At 45.9% G+C, this 25,398-nt stretch overlaps 1 protein-coding gene across 1 annotated transcript in view; it reads left to right on the plus strand.

Moving 5' to 3' along the window:
• Window positions 1-19,140, plus strand: part of TSHR (thyroid stimulating hormone receptor) — a 229,987-nt gene extending 210,847 nt beyond the window's left edge. Inside the window, exons 10-11 of the mRNA XM_074957133.1 lie at window positions 15,599-15,787; window positions 17,222-19,140. Coding sequence (XP_074813234.1) covers window positions 15,599-15,787; window positions 17,222-18,623 — 1,591 coding nt within the window. The 3' untranslated portion in view covers window positions 18,624-19,140. The remainder of the gene's footprint in view (window positions 1-15,598; window positions 15,788-17,221) is intronic.
• The last annotated feature ends 6,258 nt before the right edge of the window (window positions 19,141-25,398 follow it).

Here is a 25,398-nt window from a genome sequence, read left to right on the forward strand (position 1 = left end):
CGCTTTCCCCTCATCCACAGAGCCAGTTATCTCGTGATAGAAGGCAATTAGATTAGTCAGGCATGACTTGCCCTTGGTGAATCCATGCTGACTGTTCCTGATCACTTTCCTCTCCTCTAAGTGCTTCAGAATTGATTCCTTGAGGACCTGCTCCATGATTTTTCCAGGGACTGAGGTGAGGCTGACTGGCCTGTAGTTCCCAGCATCCTCCTTCTTCCCTTTTTTAAAGATGGGCACTACATTAGCCTTTTTCCAGTCGTCCGGGACTTCCCCCGATCGCCATGAGTTTTCAAAGATAATGGCCAATGGCTCTGCAGTCACATCCGCCAACTCCTTTAGCACTCTCGGATGCAGCGCATCCGGCCCCATGGACTTGTGCCATGGACTTCGTATGCTTAGAAACCCCAGCCTTGGGTTGTAACTGCCCTGCTTTAAGCAATTTGTCCTGAATTGGCACTCTCAGTTGGGTCCCACCAGAACCAGCATTGTTACACTATCAGAGTAGTGAAGGGTTGGAACAGGCTTTCAAGGGGAGCAGTGAGGGCAAAAAACCCAACTGGTTTCAAGACTGAGCTTGATAAGTATGTGGAGGGGCTAGTATGATGAGATGGCCCATCTGTGACTGCAATTAACAAATATCTCCAACAGTGAGAATCATAGACTATCAGGGTAGGAAGGGAACTCAGGAGGTTATCTAGTCCAACCCCCCTGCTCAAAGCAGGACCAATCCCCAACTAAATCATCCCAGCCAGGGCTTTGTCAACCTTAAAAACCTCTAAGGAAGGAGATTCTACCATCTCCCTAGGTAACCCATTCCAGTGCTTCACCACCCTCCTAGTGAAAAAGTTTTTCCTAATATCCAACCTAAACCTCCCCCACTGCAACTTGAGACCTTTACTCCTCGTTCTGTCATCTGCTACCACTGAGAACTGTCTAGATCCATCCTCTTTGGAACCCCCTTTCAGGTAGTTGAAAGCAGCTATCAAATCCCCCCTCATTCTTCTCTTCTGCAGACTAAATAATCCCAGTTCCCTCAGCCTCTCCTCATAAGTCATGTGTTCCAGCCCCCTAATCATTTTTGTTGCCCTCCGCTGGACATTTTCCAATTTTTCCACATCCTTCTTGTAGTGTGGGGCACAAAACTGGACACAGTACTCCAGATCCCTCGAACTGCTGGCAATGCTCCTACTTATACAGCCCAAAATGCCATTAGCCTTCTTGGCAGCAAGGGCACACTGTTGACTCATATCAAGGCTTCTCATCCACTGTAACCCCTAGGTCCTTTTCTGCCGAACTGCTGCCTAGCCACTCAGTCGCTAGTCTGTAGCAGTGCATGGGATTCTTCTGTCCTAAGTGCAGGACTCTACACTTGTCCTTGTTGAACCTCATCAGATTTCTTTTGGCCCAATCCTCTAATTTGTCTAGGTCCCTCTGTAACCTATCCCTACCCTCCAGTGTATCTACCACTCCTCCCAGTTTATCATCATCTGCAAACTTGCTGAGGGTGCAATCCACGCCATCCTCCAGATCATTAATGAAGATATTGAACAAAACCGGCCCCAGGAGAGACCCTTGGGGCACTCCGCTTGATACCGGCTGCCAACTAGACATGGAGCTATTCATCACTACCCATTAAGCCCGACGATCTAGCCAGCTTTCCATCCATCTTATAGTCCATTTATCCAGCCGATACGTCTTTAACTTGCTGGCAAGAATACTGTGGGAGACCGTATCAAAAGCTTTGCTAAAGTCAGAAAAGGGACACTATATGCGGAAGACTCTACCTTACTAGAGGCAGTTCTTTTCCCAGTGTCTCTCTGATGGGTCTCACAAACATGCTCAGAGTCTAGCTGATCATCATATTTGGAGTCGGGAAGGAATTTTCCCCTAGGTCAGATTGGCATAGACCCTGGGGGGGTTTCATCTTCCTCTGCAGCTTGGGACACTTAAATTAGAGTAAAAGGTGGATTCTCTGTCATTTAAAGTCTTTAAATCATGATTTGAGGATTTCAGTAACTCAGCCACAGGTTATGGGTCTATTATAGGAGTGGATGGGTGAGGTTCTGTGGCTTCTAATGTGCAGAAGATCAGACTATGAACACAATGGTCCCTTCTGGCCTTGAAGTCTATGAGTGTATAAATGAAGGGCAAAAACGGGGTGACTCAAATTGAGTATTTTTTTCCATAGACTAGCAGTGTACGTGATTTGTAGATATAGACTATATTTTAATGGAAACAAATCAAATAAGTAGCAGCAGTTGCATCTCACCACCTTTCTAGATATTGTCAGCAGTGTAAGTACCAATCACTTTCTAAAACATTTTTTGTAGTAGTCTCTGAAACTAGGATTGAGCAGTAATGAAACAGGGCAAAACCCATCATCCTGCCTTCTGTATATCCTGTCAGGAAGATTGCCATAAATTTACTGTGAAAATTCTGTAATGTTAGCCTTCAGAATTAGGTGTTTGACATAAGTTTACTGCTGGTGAAAGACGGTAGATTGACAGCCCTGGAGAATGAAGACACCTGTTTATCCACAAAACAGGTACAGCATAAACAGTACACATTCCCCCACATTTCCTGGCCCCACATTCCTCTGAACCTAGAAATAATACCCCTTGGTAATATGCACATGTGAGGGAGTTCAACAAAAATTGGTTTTATTCCACTCCTTATACACCAGATCCAGTATTTGCAGTGAAAGCAGCTTTGTGGTGAACCATAACATTTTAGATAATGCAAACTATTTCAATTTTAATGTCTCTTTCATTATTTGACTAAAGCAAACTGTGAATCCCAGCTGTGTTTTAATCCCACAAAAATGTTTTGAGATTGTCTAAGCTTCATCATGTGTAAAAATGTGCTTAAGGTCAGTGCAGGAAACAAAGTCTAATTTAAAGCAGATGGAAAGGCTGAGGAATAAAGAGTGAAGGACTAATCTCCCTTATTAAATGAAATGATTTATAAATTTAATTTAAGTTTGATGTTTTCCCACACCCCCTTCATTTTATGGTTAAATGGGAGGAATTTTTCCCACTGTATGTGGCAATCTTTAGACCTTAGCTGGACTACTGTGTCCGTTCTGGGCACCACACTTTAGGAAAGATGTGGACTAATTGGAGAGGGTCCAGAGGAGAGCAACAAAAATGATAAAATGTTTAGAAAACCTGACCTATGAGGAAAGGTTAAAAAAACGGAATGTTTAGTCTTGAGAAAGGAAGACTCGGGGGAGAACCTGATAACAGTCTTCAAATATGTTAAGGGCTGTTATAAATAGGACTATGATTGATTGTCCTCCATGTTCAGTGAAAGTAGGACAAGAAATAATGTGCTTAATCTTCAGCAAGGGAGATTTAGGTTAGATATTAGGGAAAACTTTCTAACTATGAGGGTTTCGTTTTGGAATAGGCTTCCAAGGGAGGTTGCAGAATCCCAGTCATTGGAGGTTTTTAAGAACAGGTTGAACAAACACTTGTCAGGGATGGTCTAGGTTTACTTGGTCTTGCCTCAGCACAGGGGACAGGACTTCATGACTTCTCGAGGTCCCTTCCAGCCCTACATTTCTATGGTTCTATATTGTTTGGTACTTCTAAAATCTCATTTTCTATTTTATTTACTTTTACTTCCTTGGCTTTTGGTATTCCAGTCTTCTCTTTTGCATTTGTAGTGATTTTTTTAATGGAGATTCTTCTTACTTTGTTATAAGCATATAAAAATTAATGTATTTTTACATAATTACTTTCACAATTACTCTAAATTCCCAAACACCCAACAAAATTAAATTATATTGGCTGGAAGTTTCAGTTTTTAGTAGAAAATTATTTCTCCTTGGTTTGAAAACATATAATGGACGTTGAGATATATTGCCCTTAGCCACCAGGCATTATTCTCTCCACTTCCTTTCCCATCAATCATTATATTGTTCTTGGAGGCAGGGATCAGAGCTGAAAGGGCCAGAAATCTCGTAAGAGTCTGCTTTCATGAGCTTTCCAGCCCAATTTTGCAGACTCAGGTTTAAGATTCCTATCAGCATCCAAAGCTTGGGATGCTTATATGTCTCTAGACTCCGAACCTTTTGAGGTTCCCCCTCTCTTTCTCTCTCATTTTAAAACTAATATGACTATGTTCTTCATCTTTGTTGTCTGAGTAACTTAATGCTATAATTTAATAACCTAACATTAAATCAATGTGTTTATCAGCAAGCACTGCCCTAGTTCTTCAATCTCTCTGCTAGAGCTTTTCCCCACTCCTCTTATATTTTAGGTGGGGAAACCTGGTTAGTTACTTTGTGCAAAGTGACAAATGAGATTGCATGTTTCCCATTGAAATATATGTTTCTCCTTTAGGAATCTCAGAAGTAAACATAGGCAATAATGTTTATTTTCCTATGCAACATTTTTCATTAATAGGCACCTCAGATTTTTATATATTGCTTTTTACAAAGATACTTTTTGTTTGTGTTTTCATTAGATATCCATTTTTATTGTGCTTTTCTCTTTCCAGCTCTTATTTTCTTATACATTTCTGCAGCCTCTGGAGAGTATAGTGATTCTGTATTAGTTTTGTTGTTCTGTTAAAAAAAAAATTGGTGACCTTTGTCTCCCCAAGGTAACATTCACAATTAAAATCTCTGTTTTCCTGTACATAATCCCAAGAAGTTTTTTCCCCTCTTTTGTAATGATTTCCTTTTTCTGTCTCTCAGAACAGAAAAACATTGCGCAGGGTGGTGTACAGGGTTATAACCCCGAGGAATGATGTGAAATTAGACTGAATACAGTAGGATCTATTAATCTTCCTGATCTATTAATCTTCCTGAATACAGTGGGATCTATTAATCTTCACTTTCCTGAGGAGAGTGGGGAATCTCAGTTATGGAAATGAGGATGGGCAAGGGGGACATGCTTCCTTATATAGACTCACATGGAGCATCCCATGGCTTGAGGGAGGAGTTATGTGGGTCCTCATTGGTTAGACCTTTCCAAATAGTTACTAGCTTGTGTGGAGTGATGTCATGTTTAGATGTTGGTTGTAATTATTAGAATTGGGAGCACTGGCTGTTGGGAGTCTGAAAGGACAGGAAACAGGAAGGAGGGGGAGGAGTTGAGAGGCTGGGAAAGAGCTATGGAGGGTGCAGCAGCAGCTTGGTAAAGAGGTTTCCACTTTGAAAATAAAGTCCTGTTGAAGCTTGTTAGTACCTTGCCTGGTTGATACAACATTTTGGCGATGAGGATGGATCTTCTGCCTCTGAACCCACCTGCACCCTTTCTGCAAAGCCCAGGTGAGCCTCCAATTGCTTTTGCTACCTGGATCCATATGTTTGAGACTTATCTGCTTGCAATCAGTGCTACAGAGATTTCTGAAGTAAGAAAGCGTGCTCTGCTAATCCACTGCCTTGGAGCAGAAGGGCAGCATATATTTTACACTTTTCCTCTGAGACTGTACTCTGCATTAAAGAATTTTTTTGTGCCCAAAGTGAATGTAGTAGCTAATTGCTACAGATTTTGCCAGTGTGAGCAGAAACCAGGGGAAACTATAATGCAGTATATTGCTTCCCTGAGGAATCTAATTGTAATTTGTGACTTTGGGAATATGGCAGATGAGATTATTAGAGACCAGCTCATTGAGAAAACAACCATGCTTCATGTAAGAGAACTTCTAGAACCACAACTTACACTAGAAAAAGCAATAACCATTGCTACTCAGATTAAGTCAGCTACAGCTGAAGCCAAAATAATGAGCATGGATACAGGAGGCACAGTCCAGGCTCTGACTCCTTTACAGAAAAGTTCACTATCACTGCAGACACACAATTGCAAGAGGAAAACTAATGAAAAACCACCGAATCAGCAAATTCAAAATACAGTAAAAGCATGCTTTCGCTGTGGATCCCCACAACACCTTGCAAGCTACACAGGATGTCCGGCAAAAGTAGCTCAGTGAAATCATTGCAAAAAGATTGGACATTTTGCTTAACTATGTCACAGTAGCCAGTTCAATCAACAGGTGCATGAAGTTACAATACCAGATGTTACTGTGCTGAGCATGGACAAAATCACTACTGCACATATTCCAGAACAGATAAAGTACACTGTAAACATTTCCGCCATACCCTCAGGCAAATCACACTCTATTCAGCTAATGTTGGACACTGGCTCAGCAGTATCTATACTACCTGATTCCATCTATCTGCATTACTTTAAAGATGTGCCTCTTACTGAACCCAAACTTCACTTGGTGTGCTATTTGAAAAACTATATTCCTGTACATGGCTGCCTGCCAGTAATAGTTACTTTTGGTGATTGCTGTGTAACTGCAGAGTTCTACATTGTCCATAAAGGCACTCCTATCCTTGGCAGAGATTTATTGGCTGCTTTAAATCTCAGGGTAGTTAATGGATGAAGTTATCTTCCTCAGCAAAGCATTCTTGTGGTACACACACCAGTTTCAGCTGGGACCCAAGACCAGGTTGAGGAGAAACTCGGCTGTGCTTATGGGTTTCTGCATAAAGTTAAAATGCGGAATAATGTGATGCCTATATGACGGAAGTTATGGCACTTACCATTTTCAGTCAGGGAAGCTGTTTCAGAGGAACTTAGAAAACTTGTTCAAAAGGACATTATTGAAGAGATCGACTCCTCGGAATGGGTTTCACCTATAGTAGTGATGCAGAAGAAGGGTGGAGGCATTCACCTTTGTGTGGACTTAAGGGAGCCAATAAAGCTATTGTGATTAACAGCCATCCTCTTCCTCACATAGAAGTATTTGCAGAACTCCGTGAAGCAAAGATGTTTTCTGCTCTTGATTTGCAGAGCGCATACCACCAGGTTATGTTGCATGAAGATAGCAGAGACCTCACAGCATTTATTACACATGAGGGACTATTCCATTTTAAACGTGTTCCATAAGGTCTCACATTTGCCCCAAGTGCCTTTCAAAAAATGATGTCATTAATTCTGAAGAATCAACATGGAGTTCAGTGCTATCTGGATGATATTATCGTGTTTGGAAATACTTCTGAGGAGTATGATAATAACCTGCAGTCTGTACTAAACTGCATCAACACAGCAGGCCTCCAGCTCAGTAGGTCCAAATGCAAATTTAGACAAACTGAACTCTCCTTTCTTCTTCGAGTGATTGTTCATGTCCATTCCAAGCAGGTGTGTGCGCGCCGCGTGCATGCCAGCCAGAAGATTTTTCCCCTAGCAGCATCTGGGCACCTCCTGGGGTGGCACCTTCATGGCGCCCAATATCGAGCCCTGCTGACCCCCCCACGCCCTTAGTTCCTTCTTAGCGCCCATGACGGCTAACTGGAACTTTGCTCGCTCTTGCAGCAAGCGCCTTAGCAGTGTCTTTGTTCTTAGTGTAAATAGTTTTTCTCTATAGTTGTACTTATCACACAGTTAGTAGTGCTTGGTAGATAGTTAGTTTCCCCTCCGGGGGTATGCCCGGGTCTCCAGGGTTTAAACTCTGTGAGTCCTGTGGCAAGTTTATGCCCAAGAGTGATCCTCACTCGTCCTGCCTGCGGTGCCTTGGTGAGACTCACCAAAAGGACAAGTGCTGCATTTGCAAGGGTTTCTGCCCAAGAACCCTTAGGGACAGAGAGCAGAGATTGAAACTCCTGCTCATGGAGGCGGCTCTGAGACCGCAATCCGACCTGGGACCCAACGACCCGGCACCGAGCACGTCCTCTTCGGTGCGCAGTGCTCCGGTGCTGACGGCGCGCGAATCGGGCCAGACTAAGGACTCTAAAGCCCACCGGCACCACCACTCTTCGGGACATAGGGCGTCGGCATCAGTTCGGCACTGTTCTCTATCTCCGGTGCCGGTAAAGAAGAAGAGGCTGGTGAGGGGCCGATCACCCCCCTGAAGCCTAAAGGCCCAGTGCCATCCGCAAGTGGCACAGACCACGTCCACCTCGCTTCCACCCAGGGTCTCGTCGACTCCTACCCCGGCCGGGATCCAGTCGAGTCCGAACCCTCCTCGGTCCCCGGACCATCTGGTGGACATACAACCACCATCAACGCTGGAGGCGTTCGAGGCGGCAACGGACCTGATGCGCCTCCCGATGCCGGCCTCCCCCCAAAGGAGGGATAAGTCTCCGGCAACCGCATGGCACCTGTTTCACTCCAGGGGCAAGCCAACCATGATGGCTCATCGGTCTCCATCTCCAGCACCGCCCGCACAGACGCAGGAAGCACGCCACTCCCCGGAGTCGAGTCGTTCGTTGGTGACCCACGTTGCTCCTCCGTGGTCTTCTTATTCGGAGACCTCAGAGTCGGAGGTAGACTCGGCTCGATCAAGCAGACTGTGCAGCAGAAGATCCCGGTCCCGGCGCAGTCACCAACCATACCCGGCACCATGGCAACAACAGTGGCAACCACCTGCTCAATGCCCTTTTGGACACCCTGGGTGTACCATCAGAGCCAGGTCCATGGTTCGTGCTCCAGAACAGTGTCGGTGTCCTCGGCGTTGTTTGTGCCACAGTCAGCACCGATGACAATGGCGCCACCCTCGACCGGAGTGGCCCCACCGACTCACCTGATTTCGGCACCAATGCCTCAGCTGGCACCGGCATGGGCTCCCCAACTGATGGCACCAGTGGAAGCCTCAGCTCCGTCCCTACCAACCTCAACGGTCTCGGTCCCACCGGTTTTACCTGTCCAGGCACCGGCTGCGATGCAGAGTTCTTCATCGTCGCCAGTTCCTCAGACCGAGTACCGCATGCTGAAGGACCCCGGGGGGAGGGGGGGAGGGGGCTGAAGGCAGTGAACTGGGTCCACCTCCGGTTCTCTCTTCCTCGTCTTCACCCGATGAAGTGGTCGCGGGGACTTCACCGGCCCCAGCTTTGGAGGACAACAGGGTTCTTCAACAGCTTTTGAAGAGGGCCTCCCAAAGCCGGGGGATTCAGGCAGAGGAGGTAGAAGAAGACTTAGACCCAGTCATAGACATCCTGGCTCCCTCCGGCCCATCCAGGGTTGCACTGCCATTTATCAAGTCAATAACTGAAACGTCTAAGAACTTGTGGCAAACCCCTGCTTCTCTGGCACCTATGGCCAAGAAATCTGAGCGCCGCTATTTTGTTCCCTCTAAAGGGTATGAACGCCTTTATACCCACCCTCCTCCGGACTCTTTGGTGGTCGACGTGGCCAATCAGAGAGAACGTCAGGGGTTTCAAGGCTCCACCTCTAAAAACAGGGATGCCAAGAAACTGGACCTGTTTGTCTGGAAGGTCTACTCCACAGGTCTACAGGTCTGTAGGAGGTCTACAGCTTTGTATAGCCAACCAGCAGGCCATAGTAAGCCGCTAGGGACATAACACCTGTTCATCGATGGCAAAATTTACGGAGCTTCTGCCCCAGGAAGCTCGGGGGGAGTTCTCTGCGCTTGTGGAGGAGGAGAAGTTGGTCTCCTGAGCCTCTTTACAAGCAGCCCTGGACGCGGTGGATGCGGCCTCTCGCACTTTGACCACTGGGGTGGTTATGAGGAGAGGCTCCTGGCTACAGGTCTCTGGTCTTTCCCACGAGGTCCAACAGATCATTCAAGACCTTCCCTTCAAAGGTGTAGCTCTCTTCTCTGAGAAGACGGATAAGAGACTTCACAGCTTGAAGGACTCGAGGGCTACCCTTTGTTCACTGGGGCTTCACATGCCTGCTACCCAGCACAGACAGTTTATGCCTCAACCTGCTTCTCGTCCTTATCAACCCCAGAACCAACAGGACGCTCCGTGTAGGCGGAACAGGAGCACTCGGAGGAGGCAACATCCCCCCTCTGGGCAAAACTCGGGCCAGCCTAGGGCCCCACAGGGCTCTAGACCACCCTTTTGAGGATACGGTCGAGGACGGCTTGCCAGTTCGGCCTTTGGATCCTTCCCATCTTACTTTCTCGTCCCGTCTATCCCCTTTCTACCGTGCCTGGTCTCAGATTACTTCAGACCGCTTGGTGCTGCGCACAGTAGAGAGGGGATATTCCATCCAATTCTGTACTCTCCCGCCCCCCCCAACCCCCTTCCCCATCCCTCTTCAGGGACCCCTCTCACGAGCAACTTCTGTGTCAAGAGGTGCAGTCCCTCCTCTCGGTTGGGGCAGTGGAGGAGGTTCCTCAGCAGCTAAGGGGCAAGGGTTTTTACTCCCGGTACTTCCTAATACCGAAGGCCAAGGGGGGCCTCAGACCCATACTGGACCTGCAACAACTCAACAAGTACATAAAGAAACTCAAGTTTCGCATGGTCTCGCTAACCTCCATTATCCCCTCACTGGATCCAGGAGACTGGTACACCGCCCTGGAATTGAAGGATGCGTATTTTCATATCACAATAGTCCCACATCACAGACGCTACCTCAGATTCATGGTGAACACAGGCCACTACTAGTTTGCAGTCCTCCCATTCGGACTGTCGACTGCCCTGCGAGTATTCACAAAATGCATGGCAGCCATTGTGGCGTTCCTGCACAAGCACCAAATACAGGTTTTCCCATACCTCGACGACTGGCTGATCAAGGGTTGCTCGACAGCCCAGGTGGAGGCTCAGGTCAAGTTTATAAGGAGGACCTTTCTCGACTTAGGTCTCCTCCTGAATGAGGAGAAATCGACTCTGTCCCCAGTGCAGAGGATAGAGTTCATAGGCACGGTCCTGGACTCTACTCAAGCCATACTCCTCTGATAGGGAGCGCAGGCTGCACTCACTGGATGTGCGTAGGGCCTTAGCCTTCTACATAGAGAGAACTAAGTCGTTCCGGAAATCCGTCCAACTCTTCGTAGCCATGGCAGACAGAATGAAGGGCCTTCTGGTATCATGTCAATGCATATAGTCGTGGATAACGTCCTGCATTAGGGAGTGCTATACCCTGGCAAAGGAGCCCACTCTGCAGATAACCGCTCACTCTACCAGGGCCCAGGCCTCCTCTGTGGCATTCCTGGCACAAGTCCCTGTTCAAGAAATCTGCAGGGCAGCCACGTGGTCCTCGATACATACATTTACGTTGCACTATGCAATTACACAACAGTCCAGGGATGATGTGGCTTTTGGGAGAGCCGTGCTCTTTTCTGTGAATCACCTGCTTGGAATGGACATGAACAATCACTCGAAGAAGAAAAAATGGTTACTCACTTTCTCGTAACTGTTGTTCTTCGAGATGTGTTGTTCATGTCCATTCCAATACCCACCCTCCTACCCCTCTCTCGGAATGGTCGGCAAGAGGAACTGAGGGGGTGGGGGGTCGGCAGGGCTCAATATTGGGCGCCATGAAGGCACCACCCCAGGGGGCGCCCAGGACGACACTACGGACGCTGCTAGGGGAAAAATCTTCCGGCTGGCGTGCATGCGGCGCGCACACACCTGCTTGGAATGGACATGAACAACACATCTTGAAGAACAACAATTACTAGAAAGTGAGTAACCATTTTTTCTGGGGCATACAATTTCACAGTCTGGACTAAAACCTGATCCAGATCATATCCTGGCAATTTCAAATGCTCCTCCTCCAACAGATTTGCAAACCTTACGTTCCTTCTTGGGTCTTACCTCCTGGTATGCAAAATTCATTCCCAATTATGCTTCTGTCATTGAACCATTACAGGAATTACTACGGAGAAGTTCAACCTTAGTGTGGACAACGGATGCACAAGTTAGTTTCGAAACGGTGAAAGTCGTGATTGTACATAGTCCAGTACTTGCACTATCAGTCCTGCATTGCCCACAATTGTAACTACTGATGCTTCTGATTATGGACTTGGGGCTGTTCTCACACAACTGCATGAGGACAACACGGAGAGGACTGTTGTATTTGCTTCAAGGACACTAAGTAATGCTGAGAGAAAATATTCTACAATCAAAAAAGAAGCACTTGCTTGTGTCTGGGCTACTGAAAAATGTAGAACTTACCTGTGGGGCCACATGCTCAAGTTGCACACAGACCACAATGCCCTTTGACGACATTGCTTACCACGAAAGGACTGGGAAGAGCAGGATACCGTATTGCTTGATGGTCTGCAAGACTGTTCTCTTTCAATTATGAACTGGAATATAAGCCTGGAAACCAAAATGTGGTCACTGATTGCCTTTCTCGCCTGCCTTTGCCTTCACCAGATGGTTCACCGGAGAATGAGGATGTAGTGGTTGCGCTTATTACAAGCACTCTCACTGCAGTTACAAGAGAAGAATTTCAAGCTGCTTGTTCTGCGTGTCCAATTCAACAAAAACTACGGGAATCTCTGACAAAGAGATGGCCCAGTCACCCTAAAAACTTTGACCCAGTTTTGCTGCCTTATTTTAGAGTTTGTGATGAACTTTCTTTGTTTGATGGCTGTGTGCTATGAGGTACACACCGGCTCCTTGTGCCAGAAGAATTACAGTCAAAACTCATACACCTGGCACACAATACTCATCAAGGAATTGTCCGAACGAAACAACGACTACGGGATCTGTATTGGTGGCCAGGGATGGACTCTCAAACTGAAGTACTCATAAAATCCTGTGTCACTTGCCAAATTCCAGATAAGACAGCAGTGACATGTGCCTTTCCACTACAGCCTGTTCCTCTTCCTGAATCTGCATGGGAAAAAGTGGTGATTGACATTGTAGGACCCTTTGATACTACTCCAATTGACTGCCGTTATGTCATCACTTTAATAGACTATTTCAGTAAATGGCCTGAGGTAGTGTTTACATAGCAAATCTCTTCTGCTACAGTAATTAAGTTCCTCTCTTCAGTTTTCAGTAGGGAAGGTAACCCCAAAGAACTGGTTTCAGATAATGGTAGTCAATTTACTTCTCTGGAGTTTGAAACTTTTCTAGCACAGAGGAACATTTTACACAGAAGGTCATCCCTATATTACCCTCAAGCCAATGGGGAAATCGAATGGTTTAACAGAAGTTTGAAAGAGAGTTTGCAAACAGCTAAACTGGAAGGGTGATTGTGGATACCCTTCACTACTGATTTCTTGCAAGCATACCGGGCTACACGACGTGCCATAACGCAAAGATCACCCGCAGAGTTACTGCATGGGAAACAGATGACCACTAAACTGAACATTGCTGGATTGTTAAAGGCACGACCTGATGCCCCAAACGAGGATGAGGTGAGAAAAACAGTTGAACAGAACCAAGCAAAGTCTAAGGCTTTCACAGACAAGCGGCGGGGTGCTAAGGAACCAAAGTTTGAGTGTGGTTCCTTCATTAGAATACAAAAACCAGGAATTTTACGCAAAGGGGACCATAAATTCACAGCTCCTCTTAAAATCATAGAGAAGAAGGGACCTTACACTATTGACTTTCTGAAGGGCAAGTATGGAATGCTTCTTATCTTGCACCTGCCTATGCACCAAGAGGAGATTATGCCAACACCCAGTCTGCATTGGATGACTTCACCGTAGTACCAACACAGCAAGACATTGCACTGGAACTGGGGCTTGAGAGATGGCCTGTCAGACCCAGACGACCACCTGTCTGGACTAGAGACTGTTATTTAGTATCTACAGTATTTTCAGTGTAATATTTCTGCCAACAGTATAGTGTCTTGTTTCATATTTGTTCAATAATGTTTATTTTAATTGGGAGAGTTTCTTAAGAGAGGAGGGAATGTGGTGTTTAGATGTTGCTTTTAATTATTAGAATTGGGAGCACTGGCTGTTGGGAGTCTGAAAGGACAGGAAACAGGAAGGAGTGGGGAGGAGTTGAGAGGCTAGGAGAAAGCTACAGGGGGTGCAGCAGCAGCTTAGTAAAGAGGTTTCCACTTTGAAAATAAAGTCCTGTTGAAGCTTGTTAGTACCTTTCCTGGTTGATACAACAAGTGAGCAGGCACATCCCAAGAGCGTGGTTCTTTTACTGATAACTGCTAAAAGTAACACCACTGTTTCTCCAAAAAGGAGAAACAGAAAAGGTCATTCTTCCCAATGGAGAGTCACTTGTGTGGGGTATTGCCAGATGGGAATGGGGTTGCATTGTCTTGCTTATCCATCCACTTTTCTCCCAGTGATGACATCTGCACAAATCTTTTGTGAGGGCTCAGGGCACAGGTTTTTGGCGAAGGGTAAAGAGATGCATTTTGCAATGTTGCTTTGCACCACGTCTTTTCTAAAAGCTCATTATTAGTTCTTTACCTGTCAATTAGGGAACACAATGCACAGAAAACACACTTTTGTTTACATGATTAGAATCATGTTCTTTGTTAATAAAACTCTTGAAATAGCAACACTTGACATTTGCCATCTTTCTTAATATAATACAGGTTTAATATGAGCTCATGTTGAGCTTGTGAGGAACATTGCTATAGCTATGAGAGTGTTTTCTCTTAAATTGGCATATGGTTCAAGAAGCACCACTAGAAGCTAGAGGGAAAATAGCAGAAGGAGAAACTTTGTGTGTTTAAATCTACATTTTTATTGAATTTTTGTGTGTTTTGAACTATGAGCCTTAAAAGCCTATTTTAAAAGGTTTTTGTCATTCATCGTTTGCCCAAGAAGATAGTAAAGTCATCAGTTTTAAAACCTTGAGGATGGAAAAATGGTATATAGATGTGCTAAAGGGAGCAGGGAGAAGATCAAGCGGTGACCAGCAAATCTCTCGGCCCACACCGCATCCTGCAGCCCCCATTGGCCTGTAATGGTGAACAGCGGCCAGTGGGAGCGGCGATCGGCTGAACCTGCGGACGCTGCAGGTAAACAAACTGTCCCGGCCCACCAGCGGATTTCCCTGATGGGCCGAGTGCCAAAGGTTCCCGATCCCTGTCCTACTCAAATTCAGATTATAGCTATACCTAGCTAACTCTCATCAGCAACTGCAGCAAATGATGGCATCAATTCTGCAGATACTTCAGTATGCTCTTAACTTCATGTGCATGAATAGAGTCAAGTGTGTAAAGTAATGCGTGTGCTTAAAGCCTTTGCAAAATCAGGGCCTGTGTGAATTAGATGAGCAAATGATACTATCATATCTGCTTCTGTTTTCAATTGTCTCTCCAAAATGAGCATGTTCTCACAGATATTGAATCTTTAAAGACTTTATTTTCAATTACAAAGGCAAGCTGGAGCACTGCTTCTGCTGCAAGGCTTATGAAGAGCATAGCTGATGGCCACCAATGGCAATCACAACACTGTCTATGCAAAAATGTGTTTGAAATAGAAAACCAGTTTTAAAATTACGAAAAAAGAGGCTCTTTCAAAGTTGTAGCAATTTTTCAGGTTTGTAAACCGAAGAATAAATTAGGGAGATTATGTCATCTCAAACAAGTTGTACCCAGTGTCTCTGTGCAATCATTAATTAAAATAAACAAAAAAAAATAATGCCCTGGGCTCTGTGCCGGCTTGGATTCATTCATCCCATTCACTGCACTTTCATTGTGCATTCATGCAGCCAGACTAGTTGTCTGGCATCATGATGGTGGGTGCCCTCTGAATGCTGTTTGGTGATACCTAGTTGGCACATTTCAGGCAGCATGCCAACTCCTGTCCTCACCTCCCTCATGTGTTGTTGGTTGTGTTTTAGTATTAGTTTTGTTTTTTGTGCTGCAGCTTTCTGTGCAACTCCTAAAGTGCTCTGAAGATCTTAAATGTCTCACTCCAATCATTTCATTTGCTGAGGTTTTATTCTTTCTTTACGCAGTGATGTCTCCCGGACCAGCGTTGCTGCCCTTCCAACAAAAGGACTGGAAAACCTTAAAGAACTGATGGCTAAAAATACATGGACACTGAAGAAACTACCTCCTGTAAAGACTTTTCTTCATCTAATGCGAGCTGACCTGTCGTATCCAAGCCACTGCTGTGCTTTTAAGAACTGGAAGAAAACCAAAGGGTGAGTTGTACCAAAGGGTGAGTTAAATCATAAATCATATAATTAAAGAAGGATTAATTAATATTTTAATATATAATAAATAATATCATAATTCTAGTTAATGGGTTTTGTAGCCATTTTTTGAAATTATATAGTAGTGCAGAGGGACAGGTTTCAAATTAATAAAAAGAAATACTTTTTCACACAATACATAGTTAGCTTGTAGAACTCATTGCCACAAGATATTTTTGAGGCCAAGAGATGAGCAGGATTCAACCCAGGATGAGATGTTTTTATAGATAACAACAATATCCAGAGTTGGTATAGTAAGGATTTTAAAATAACCAAAAGTCTTGGAAGGGGCATAAAACCTTGTGCTTCAGTCAGCCTCTAACTAACTCTAACTCTAACCAAAAGGGTGAGGAGGACATTTTCTTTGTGGCCAGGTTATTCCATAACTATCTTCTGCAAGGTTGCTTGCCTGTTCTTCTGAAGCAACAGGTGCTGGCCACAGTTGGAGACAGGGTACTGAAGTAGATGGACTGCAGATCTGATCCAGTCTGGCAAACCTATGTTCCTATAAGTAAAATGTAAACTTTAATGTAATTGGAGAGAGACTGTCATTTCAGAATTCAAGTTTAGATTTAAATGCAAACTTCTCCAAAGTTCAGAGCCAAGGGTCTTGCTCAGGCCAATCTCTGATACATGAAAAGAAAATAATATCTATTTATAGAATTTATAGGATACCTATCATATTTAAACATTGGCGTAGATAGTATATTAATGGAATTCAGAGATGATGTTAGGTCATGGAGGAGTTTCAAACATCTTTGAGGGCAGAGAACTACCACAAAGGCATGTACAGAGATTAGAAACATGAGCAGAAAGAAACAAAATGAGATTCTCCTTTGAGAAAAGCAGCTCCAGTACAGCTGGTGAAAGTCTGAAAGACAGTGAATGGGAGGGAGACAGCTGGGATGAGAAACACTGAAGGAAGTGTAGGGTGATAGCAGTCAGCAAATTCAATACACATTTGCAGACTGTTATTGTAGTCAGAACATTGCTAATGCTATTTGGGGCTACATAGAAGCATTGCATCGTGGAGCAAGGTAATAATTAGAGCCCCATGTTTTTCGCAACTACAGAATAACATAAAATAAAACTAGAAACAACATGTAAAATGAAAAAACCCTGCAGTGGCAATCTCTGTGACTCCTGTCCTGCAGGGCTTAGCCTGGCTCCCCTCGCCAGTTATTCTGACCTGGCATGTAAGATTGCAGCACCACTCAGATTTGGCCTGGCCTCTCCTCCATCATCATGACACGGGGCAGCCAGATAGTTACTTGCTTTTGAAGCTGAAAGAAACTCAAATGAATGTGTTTCTCTTGCCATACCTGTTGTATACAAAACGGAACTGCAAATTCCAGTGATGATTTCACCCCTATGCTCTTTCAGAATTCTGGAATACATGATATGTAACCAGACCAGCAGTCAGAGCTTTCGTAAGAAAAGATCCGTCAGTACCTTCAATGGCCCTTTTTACCAAGACTATGCAGAAGAGGATGCAGACCGTACTGACACAGTGTATGCTGAAAACTCCAAATTCAGGGATTTTCATGGCAACTCCCACTACTACGTTTTTTTTGAAGAGCAGGGGGATGGAGATGTTGGGTTTGGCCAAGAGCTCAAGAACCCTCAAGAGGACAACATCCAGGGGTTTGGCAGCCATTACGACTATACTGTCTGTGGTGACAGTGAAGACATTGTGTGCACTCCAGAGCCTGATGAGTTTAATCCCTGTGAAGACATAATGGGCTATAAATTTCTAAGGATTGTGGTGTGGTTTGTGAACCTGCTAGCTATCCCGGGTAACATTTTTGTCCTCTTCATCCTTCTCACCAGCCATTACAAGTTGACTGTACCACGTTTTCTGATGTGCAACCTGGCTTTTGCTGATTTCTGCATGGGACTGTACCTTCTCCTGATTGCTTCGGTGGATCTCTACACTAGGTCAGAATACTACAACCATGCCATAGACTGGCAGACTGGGCCTGGCTGCAACACAGCTGGCTTTTTCACTGTCTTTGCCAGTGAGCTTTCTGTATACACACTGACTGTGATCACCCTGGAGCGCTGGTATGCCATCACCTTTGCTATGCGCCTGGACAGGAAGCTTCGCCTTCGGCATGCTTTGGTCATCATGCTGGGTGGCTGGCTCTCATGCTTTCTTCTTGCCCTCTTGCCACTGGTTGGAGTCAGCAGCTACATCAAAGTCAGTATCTGCCTGCCCATGGATACCGAAACACTGTTGGCTCAAGCCTACATTGTCTTTGTTTTAATTTTGAACATCATTGCTTTTATCATCATCTGTGCCTGCTACATAAAAATCTATATAACTGTGCGAAACCCTGAGTACAAGTCCGGAGACAAAGACACCAAAATTGCTAAAAGGATGGCTGTGTTGATTTTCACTGACTTCCTATGCATGGCACCTATCTCATTCTATGCTTTATCTGCCATTATGAACAAGCCCTTGATAACAGTCAGTAATTCCAAGATCCTGCTAGTGCTGTTCTACCCACTCAATTCTTGTGCCAACCCCTTCCTCTATGCTATTTTCACCAAGGCTTTCCAAAGGGATGTCTTCATCCTGCTCAGCAAATTTGGCATATGTGAGCATCAGGCTCAAATCTACCGGGGCCAGACAGTCTCAGCCAAAAACAACAGTGGTTCTTATGGCCAGAAAGGCAGCCGAGGGACAGGTCAGGGCTACAATGACCCACATGATGACTATCACCCTGCAATTGTGATGCAAGAGCAAATAGTTGTGGAAGACTATACGCTGACTGTGTTATAGCACCTGAAAGCATCACAACTGCAGTGCGATCAATCAGATGGTAATTTAGTGATCAAAAAAAAAAAATCCAGTGATAAGATACAATTTTTCCTAGTTGTTTTTGAGGAACATCTGTAGTGATTTTTCTTTTGAGTGAGCCATTCATTTGACTCTCCAATCTTATACTACTGTCAGTGTAAGAGAGAAGGTGCCAATTATGATGACAATACTGGAAGCATATATGAATACTCAGTATAAATCAGAAAGTGAACATATTTATATGAAAAAAGAAAAAAGAAAAGGAGTACTTGTGGCACCTTAGAGACTAACCAGTTTATTTGAGCATGAGCTTTCGTGAGCTACAGCTCACTTCATCGGATGCATAGCATATTGTGGAAACTGCAGAAGACATTATATACACACAGAGACCATGAAACAAAACTTCCTCCCACCCCACTGTCCTGCTCGTAACAGCTTATCTAAAGTGATCATCAAGGAGGGCCATTTCCAGCACAAATCCAGGTTTTCTCACCCTTCCCCCCCCCCCAAACAGACACACATACAAACTCACTCTCCTGCTGGTAATAGCCCATCCCTCTTTGAAACCTCTCTTTATAATGCGCATGATAATCAAGGTGGGTCATTTCCAGCACTAATCCAGGTTTTCTCACCACCCCCCCCACACACACGCCCCCCCTCCAAAAACCACACACACAAACTCACTCTCCTGCTGGCAATAGCTCATCTTACAATGTGCACAGCAATAATCCAAGTTTAACCAGAACGTCTTGGGGGGGGGGTTTGTAGGAAAAAAAACAAGGGGAGATAGGCTACCTTGCATAATGACTTAGCCACTCCCAGTCTCTATTCAAGCCCAAATTAATAGTATCCAATTTGCAAATGAATTCCAATTCAGCAGTTTCTCGCTGGAGTCTGGATTTGAAGTTTTTTTGCTTTAAGATAGCGACCCTCATGTCTGTGATTGCGTGACCAGAGAGATTGAAGTGTTCTCCGACTGGTTTATGAATGTTATAATTCTTAACATCTGATTTGTGTCCATTTATTCTTTTACGTAGAGACTGTCCAGTTTGACCAATGTACATGGCAGAGGGGAATTGCTGGCACATGATGGCATATATCACATTGGTGGATGTGCAGGTGAACGAGCCTCTGATAGTGTGGCTGATGTTGTTAGGCCCTGTGATGGTGTTCCCTGAATAGATATGTGGGCACAGTTGGCAACGGGCTTTGTTGCAAGGATAGGTTCCTGGGTTAGTGGTTCTGTTGTGTGGTATGTGGTTGTTGGTGAGTATTCGCTTCAGGTTGGGGGGCTGTCTGTAGGCAAGGACTGGCCTTTCTCCCAAGATTTGTGAGAGTGTTGGGTCATCCTTCAGGATAGGTTGTAGATCCTTAATAATGCGTTGGAGGGGTTTTAGTTGGGGGCTGAAGGTGACGGCTAGTGGCGTTCTGTTATTTTCTTTGTTAGGCCTGTCCTGTAGTAGGTGACTTCTGGGAACTCTTCTGGCTCTATCAATCTGTTTCTTCACTTCCGCAGGTGGGTATTATAGTTGTAAGAATGCTTGATAGAGATCTTGTAGGTGTTTGTCTCTGTCTGAGGGGTTGGAGCAAATGGGCTATTACCAGCAGGAGAGTGAGTTTGTATGTGTGTCTGTTTTTGGGGGGGGGGGGGGGGGGGAAGGGTGAGAAAACCTGGATTTGTGCTGGAAATGGCCCTCCTTGATGATCACTTTAGATAAGCTGTTACGAGCAGGACAGTGGGGTGGGAGGAAGTTTTGTTTCATGGTCTCTGTGTGTATATAATGTCTTCTGCAGTTTCCACAATATGCTATGCATCCGATGAAGTGAGCTGTAGCTCACGAAAGCTCATGCTCAAATAAACTGGTTAGTCTCTAAGGTGCCACAAGTACTCCTTTTCTTTTTTCTTTTTACGAATACAGACTAACACGGCTGTTACTCTGAAACCTGTCATATTTATATGAAATTTTAAACATTCATTCTTCTCTAATTGGCTAAAGGGAAAGGGAGACAGCATAAATTTAGGGGATACTTGTACAAATAAAATAGGATTTTTAGATTTATAATTAAAGTGGAGTTAATAAAAAAATAAAAATTAGATAATGAATTTTTCAGGTTCTAGGTCAGATTAGTCAGGCTGGCTTGCTTGCTTTTTCTCTTTTTTTTAAATCAAAAGATTTATTTGTTTTTCTAATTGCCAGTTTTATGAACTGGGTTCTTTCTGCTCCTATTATCATCACTTGTAAAAAAAATTCGGCAGTTGGAATTTAATTTACAATTTTGTTTAAAATGTGTGAGGCAGAATAGAATCCAGCTGGCTTTCCCATCGCTCATGTTGCCTCACTAGGCCAAACAACAGTAAAAACCATTTTTAAAAATAAGTTAAAGAGCAGATAGTAAGGCTTTAACTTCTTTTTTCTTTGTGTGTAGGGAAAAACTTCCCGACTCTCTCTCAAATGGGGGGATTCTGACTTTTTGAGGTGAGTTTAGGGGGAGATTTATTTTAAATTTCTTTTGAAACCTGTCTGTCCAGACTAATGGGTTCAGATCCCAGTTTTACGGATGGTGATAGTTACTTGCTTTTGAAGCTGAAAGAAACTCAAATGAAATTTTGATACTAAAAATTAACATTAGGGGAAGCAAATTGCTTGGCTTTTATCTAGTCATCTGAGTATAGTATAAGTGTTTGGCACTTTAGGATATGTCTACATTGAAAAGTGAAGATGTGACTGTAGAACAGGTAGGCATATGTGTTAGCTTTTATCTAGCCAGAATGGGTAATAATAGCAGTGTAGACGTGGTGGCATGGGCTTCAGAATGGGCTAGCAAACAGAGTAAAAGCCCTCCAGCCGTATGGGATAGGGCAGTGTGATCATGACAGCCACTCCCTGATGCCTATTTGCAAGCCACAGTCCCTCACATTGCACAGTGACTTTAAAGAGAATGTGCAAAAGTAGCAGTGGATTTGTTCCTTTGTTGCTTCTTTCTGGCATACAGTCACACAGCAGCAAGAAAGGGTCATAGCTGCCAAGTATTTTGCAGCTCCACATGTGATATTTATCACAGACGAAAAAGAATTGTCATTCTTTGCCACATGGTCCCACTATCACTGCTCAGGGTGGAGAGGTGTCATTTGGGAATGGTGGCAATGTTCTCACTGCTGAGGAATGTCACACAAGGAGCTACATAAAACGTCACCCCCTCATTTTCCCCCCAAAAGGCAACTATTTCCTACTGCCACCCAAAAGTCAATATACGTTCCCTACCTCCCCATGTTTTGGGTGACCAGACATCCCGTTTTTAAAGGGACAGTTCCCATATTTAAGCACTCCTGCAGGTGTCCTACTTCTTCTTTAAAAAGCACAAATTGTCCCATATTTTCTGTCTTCCGCCTCCCCCACCTCCCCAATCAGTACTGATGGGTCCTGGTGCTAGTCAGATCCCTGCTCACCAGCAGCCTGCCCACCAGCAGTGAGTGAGGGGGGGTCCAGTGTCCGATGATGGGGGTGGGTGTGCCAGGCTGCTGGCTGGGCAAACCTGCTGCGCGTGAGGCCTGCTGCTGGTCCGACAGCACAGCCCCCGCCGCGTGCCGGCTCTCAGGCAGCAGGACCTCGCCTCCTGTTCTGTTTCTGGCCAGCACTGGCTGTGCGTTGCGAACTGCGGTGGCTGGTGAGTGAGGGCAGGTGCCAGGCGGCAGCTGGTTACGTCACCTCTGCTGCCCACCCATCAGCTTTTTATGTGCTCCCCCTCTTACAGTCCTCTCCTGCTTTTCCCCTTTACCCCACCTAGCCCCACAGCTCCTCCATATCCCCCCCAGCGTGGCGCATCCCACTCCCAGTGCTGTGCGGAGAACCAGCCCCTGGTTGGAGTGCTCAGCTCACCAACAGCTTGGCCGGCAGGCTCCTTCCTTCCCCCACTGCCTCTGGCTGGGCTGGCACCCCAGGAAAGCCCAGGACTCTCCGGCCCAGGGCGATGGCCAGGAGAAGCTGAGCCCTGCATGTGCCAAAGCCCCACACAGCGCTGGCACTGGGAAGCCTCCCCGCCTCTCAGCTAAGCTCTGGAGTGGTGGCAGGATTCAATTTCCAGCCTGTTTGCACCCTGACCCTGCAGGCTCTGAAGCAGCAACCCAAGCAAGGGCTTAGCACCTCCTTCCCCCCCGCTTCTCCCCGCCCTGGGTCCTGCCCCAGGGAGCACAGGGCTGCTCTGTCCCCTAAGCATGAGACCCTGTGTGCCCCCCGCCCCACACACACACACGTTGCGTCAGGAAGTGCCAGGTACCAGGAGGGCGGAGAGCGCCGGGCAGGGAAAGTCGGGTTGGTCGGTCACACCCCCGTATGAGAAGTGTATGGGAATGTGTGTGTGTCATCTCTCCCCGTGTGAACCCTAAAGCCTTAAAGATAAGAAGGTAAATAAAAAGAATCCAGTTATGCAGTATTTCTTTTTAACTGGCGCTCAGTCAACTTGATGTTAATTTGAACGTTTGTACTGCATAGTTCTGATTGATTGCCGTTGAACTCACTTGAATACGACTCATTTTACCAGGGGTCCTGTATTCAGCATAGGGAAATATGGTCACCCTACCCATGTGCCCTGCTGCTGCCGCCCCTGTTCCACCTACTCTGTTAGGCAACAGAAAGCACTTGGATGGGATTGGGGGGGTGCAGGAAAAGGTGCTGGAATATTTATTGCACTTTGCCCCAAGTGGGGGAAGAAACAGTAGCAACTCCAGGAGGAGGGGAGCCCCGGAGAAGGACAGCTGCAAGCAGAGAAGACAGGGGAGAGGAACCTCCTTGTAGCAACGCCCACCCTCCCAGCAGTGGGAAATGTTGAGGGCAGTAGGGGAATTCCTTCACTTGGCAGGTGATGGGGAGGGAGAGCTGGGAGTTTGGCCCAGCCTTTGATAGGCACAGCCCTGGGAAAGTTTCTGCCCCAGTAGTAAGGGATTCCCATACCCATATTTGGGCTTTGCCCTGCCTTTAAAAGGAAAGACCCATCACTCAGCTAGCCCAGTGTGGGAGTTGGCTGGACCAGCCCAGCAGGAAGAGAAAGGTCAGCCTCCCTGTATGGATTGGGGTGGGGGGGCAGTGGAGAACCCCAAAGAATGAAGATGGAGTGACAGGGAACTGCTGCTCCAAGAAGATGGGAGAGGTGGGGAGAGAACAAGGCCACCAGCCCTCCCTTTTTTCTGCAAGAAGACAACAAGGGTTAGCTCTCAGGGGGCTGGGGAGCAGGAGTAATTTGTGGGATGGGATAACTGAGCAGTGCAGGGAGTTGAAGGAGTCGGGGGCAAGAGCTCTGGGTAATTTTGGGTGGATCAGGAGCACAGTGGATCTGGTGCACTGGGGAACAGGGGTAGTTAAAATACTGGATCATCTGGGTCAGCAGTTGGCTCAAAGATTTGGATAAGGACCCCATCACTGGCACAGCTGCTCAATCTTTACTTGCTCCCTTTCCACCAGAGAAAGCTAGCATGTACTGTGCATGTGCAATGTGGGGAGGAGCAGCTGCTTATCTCCCTTCCCACCAACTCATCCCCTTATTGTGTCACTCGCATATCTTTAAGGAAGAGGCTGTACAGATTTTATCAGGGTGTATTTCCCATACACAGGGGACAGCATGGGGGAGATAAGCTCAAAGGTGTCTGAGAGAGAGGCTGGCTCGTGAGCAATAATAAAGACTGGAACACTGATGGAAGAAAGGTAAGTGGTACCAGAAGATGCCTAATGATTCTGCCAAACGGCTGGGTTGCAAGAAACTAACTTGCTACTAGAATAGCAGCTGCAGAGTGTGGCTTAGAGGAGAGCAAAAGTAAGCCTGCCAGGAATCATGTGAGATACACGTGATACTTTACAGCACAGCTGGGAGAGGGAAGGGTCGAACAGCCTGACACCAAAGGGAAATGGTGCTGGTGCTTTAAGGGAATGAGTTTGGATGGAGGAACAGCTGCAGCTTCCCAGCTGTACAGTTATTGCATGTGCCTGCACCTTTTTCACTCACAAGGGAACAAGCAGAGGAAGCCCAGAGCCCAGTGAAGACCTGCCCCCCCACTCCGATTGCCCCTCCCTCCCTGCTGCTCAGGAGTCCATTGTCCCAGACCCTGACCTAAGAGTTCCTCACCCCTTCAAATACTCCAGCCCCAGATCCCTCAGAACTCATGTTGCTCCAGACTCCAAAGTGCTCCCACCCCAGCTTCCCAAGATTTCTGAAGTGTCCCAGGCTCCTCCAGGCTCACAATGGGCTCCAGCACAACTCAGGACTCATCTTTGGAGTCATATGAGGGAGCCTGGTGGCCTTTTCCCTCCCTTCCCTTCCTGCGTTCTGAGAGTGACCAGCAGGACTGGCCTCTTACCTATTTGGGGGAGCTGCCCCCAAATTGTGACCTTTTATTTTCAAAGGTCGGGGGCCCCTACTCCTGCTGGACAAGCCTAATTGGCTCCCATCTGGAGTGTCTTGACTTTTATAGAGGCGTTGTCCTGCTAAGAGAAGCCTGAACTTGGAAGGTTTCCTCTGCCTGCTGTGAGCAGGGCCTCCCAAGTCCCACACCTATCAAAGGAAGTACCCAGGCCTTTTGGCTGCAACTGCACATTACCTGAGAGAGGGCTGAGCCACTGTGTCCCTTCACCTTATGTCTTTCTTCTGCTTGAGGGTACTTCTGCCTCTTCCCTTGACCGGGCATGGTAGGGGCTAAGATACTGTGCTTGTTGCCTTGTCCCACTTTTGGATGACAGGACTTGTACCTGGCACCATTTCGCCTCTTCTG

Source organism: Natator depressus, chromosome 6 (genome assembly GCF_965152275.1).
Source record: "Natator depressus isolate rNatDep1 chromosome 6, rNatDep2.hap1, whole genome shotgun sequence".
Classification (NCBI taxonomy): domain Eukaryota; kingdom Metazoa; phylum Chordata; order Testudines; family Cheloniidae; genus Natator; species Natator depressus.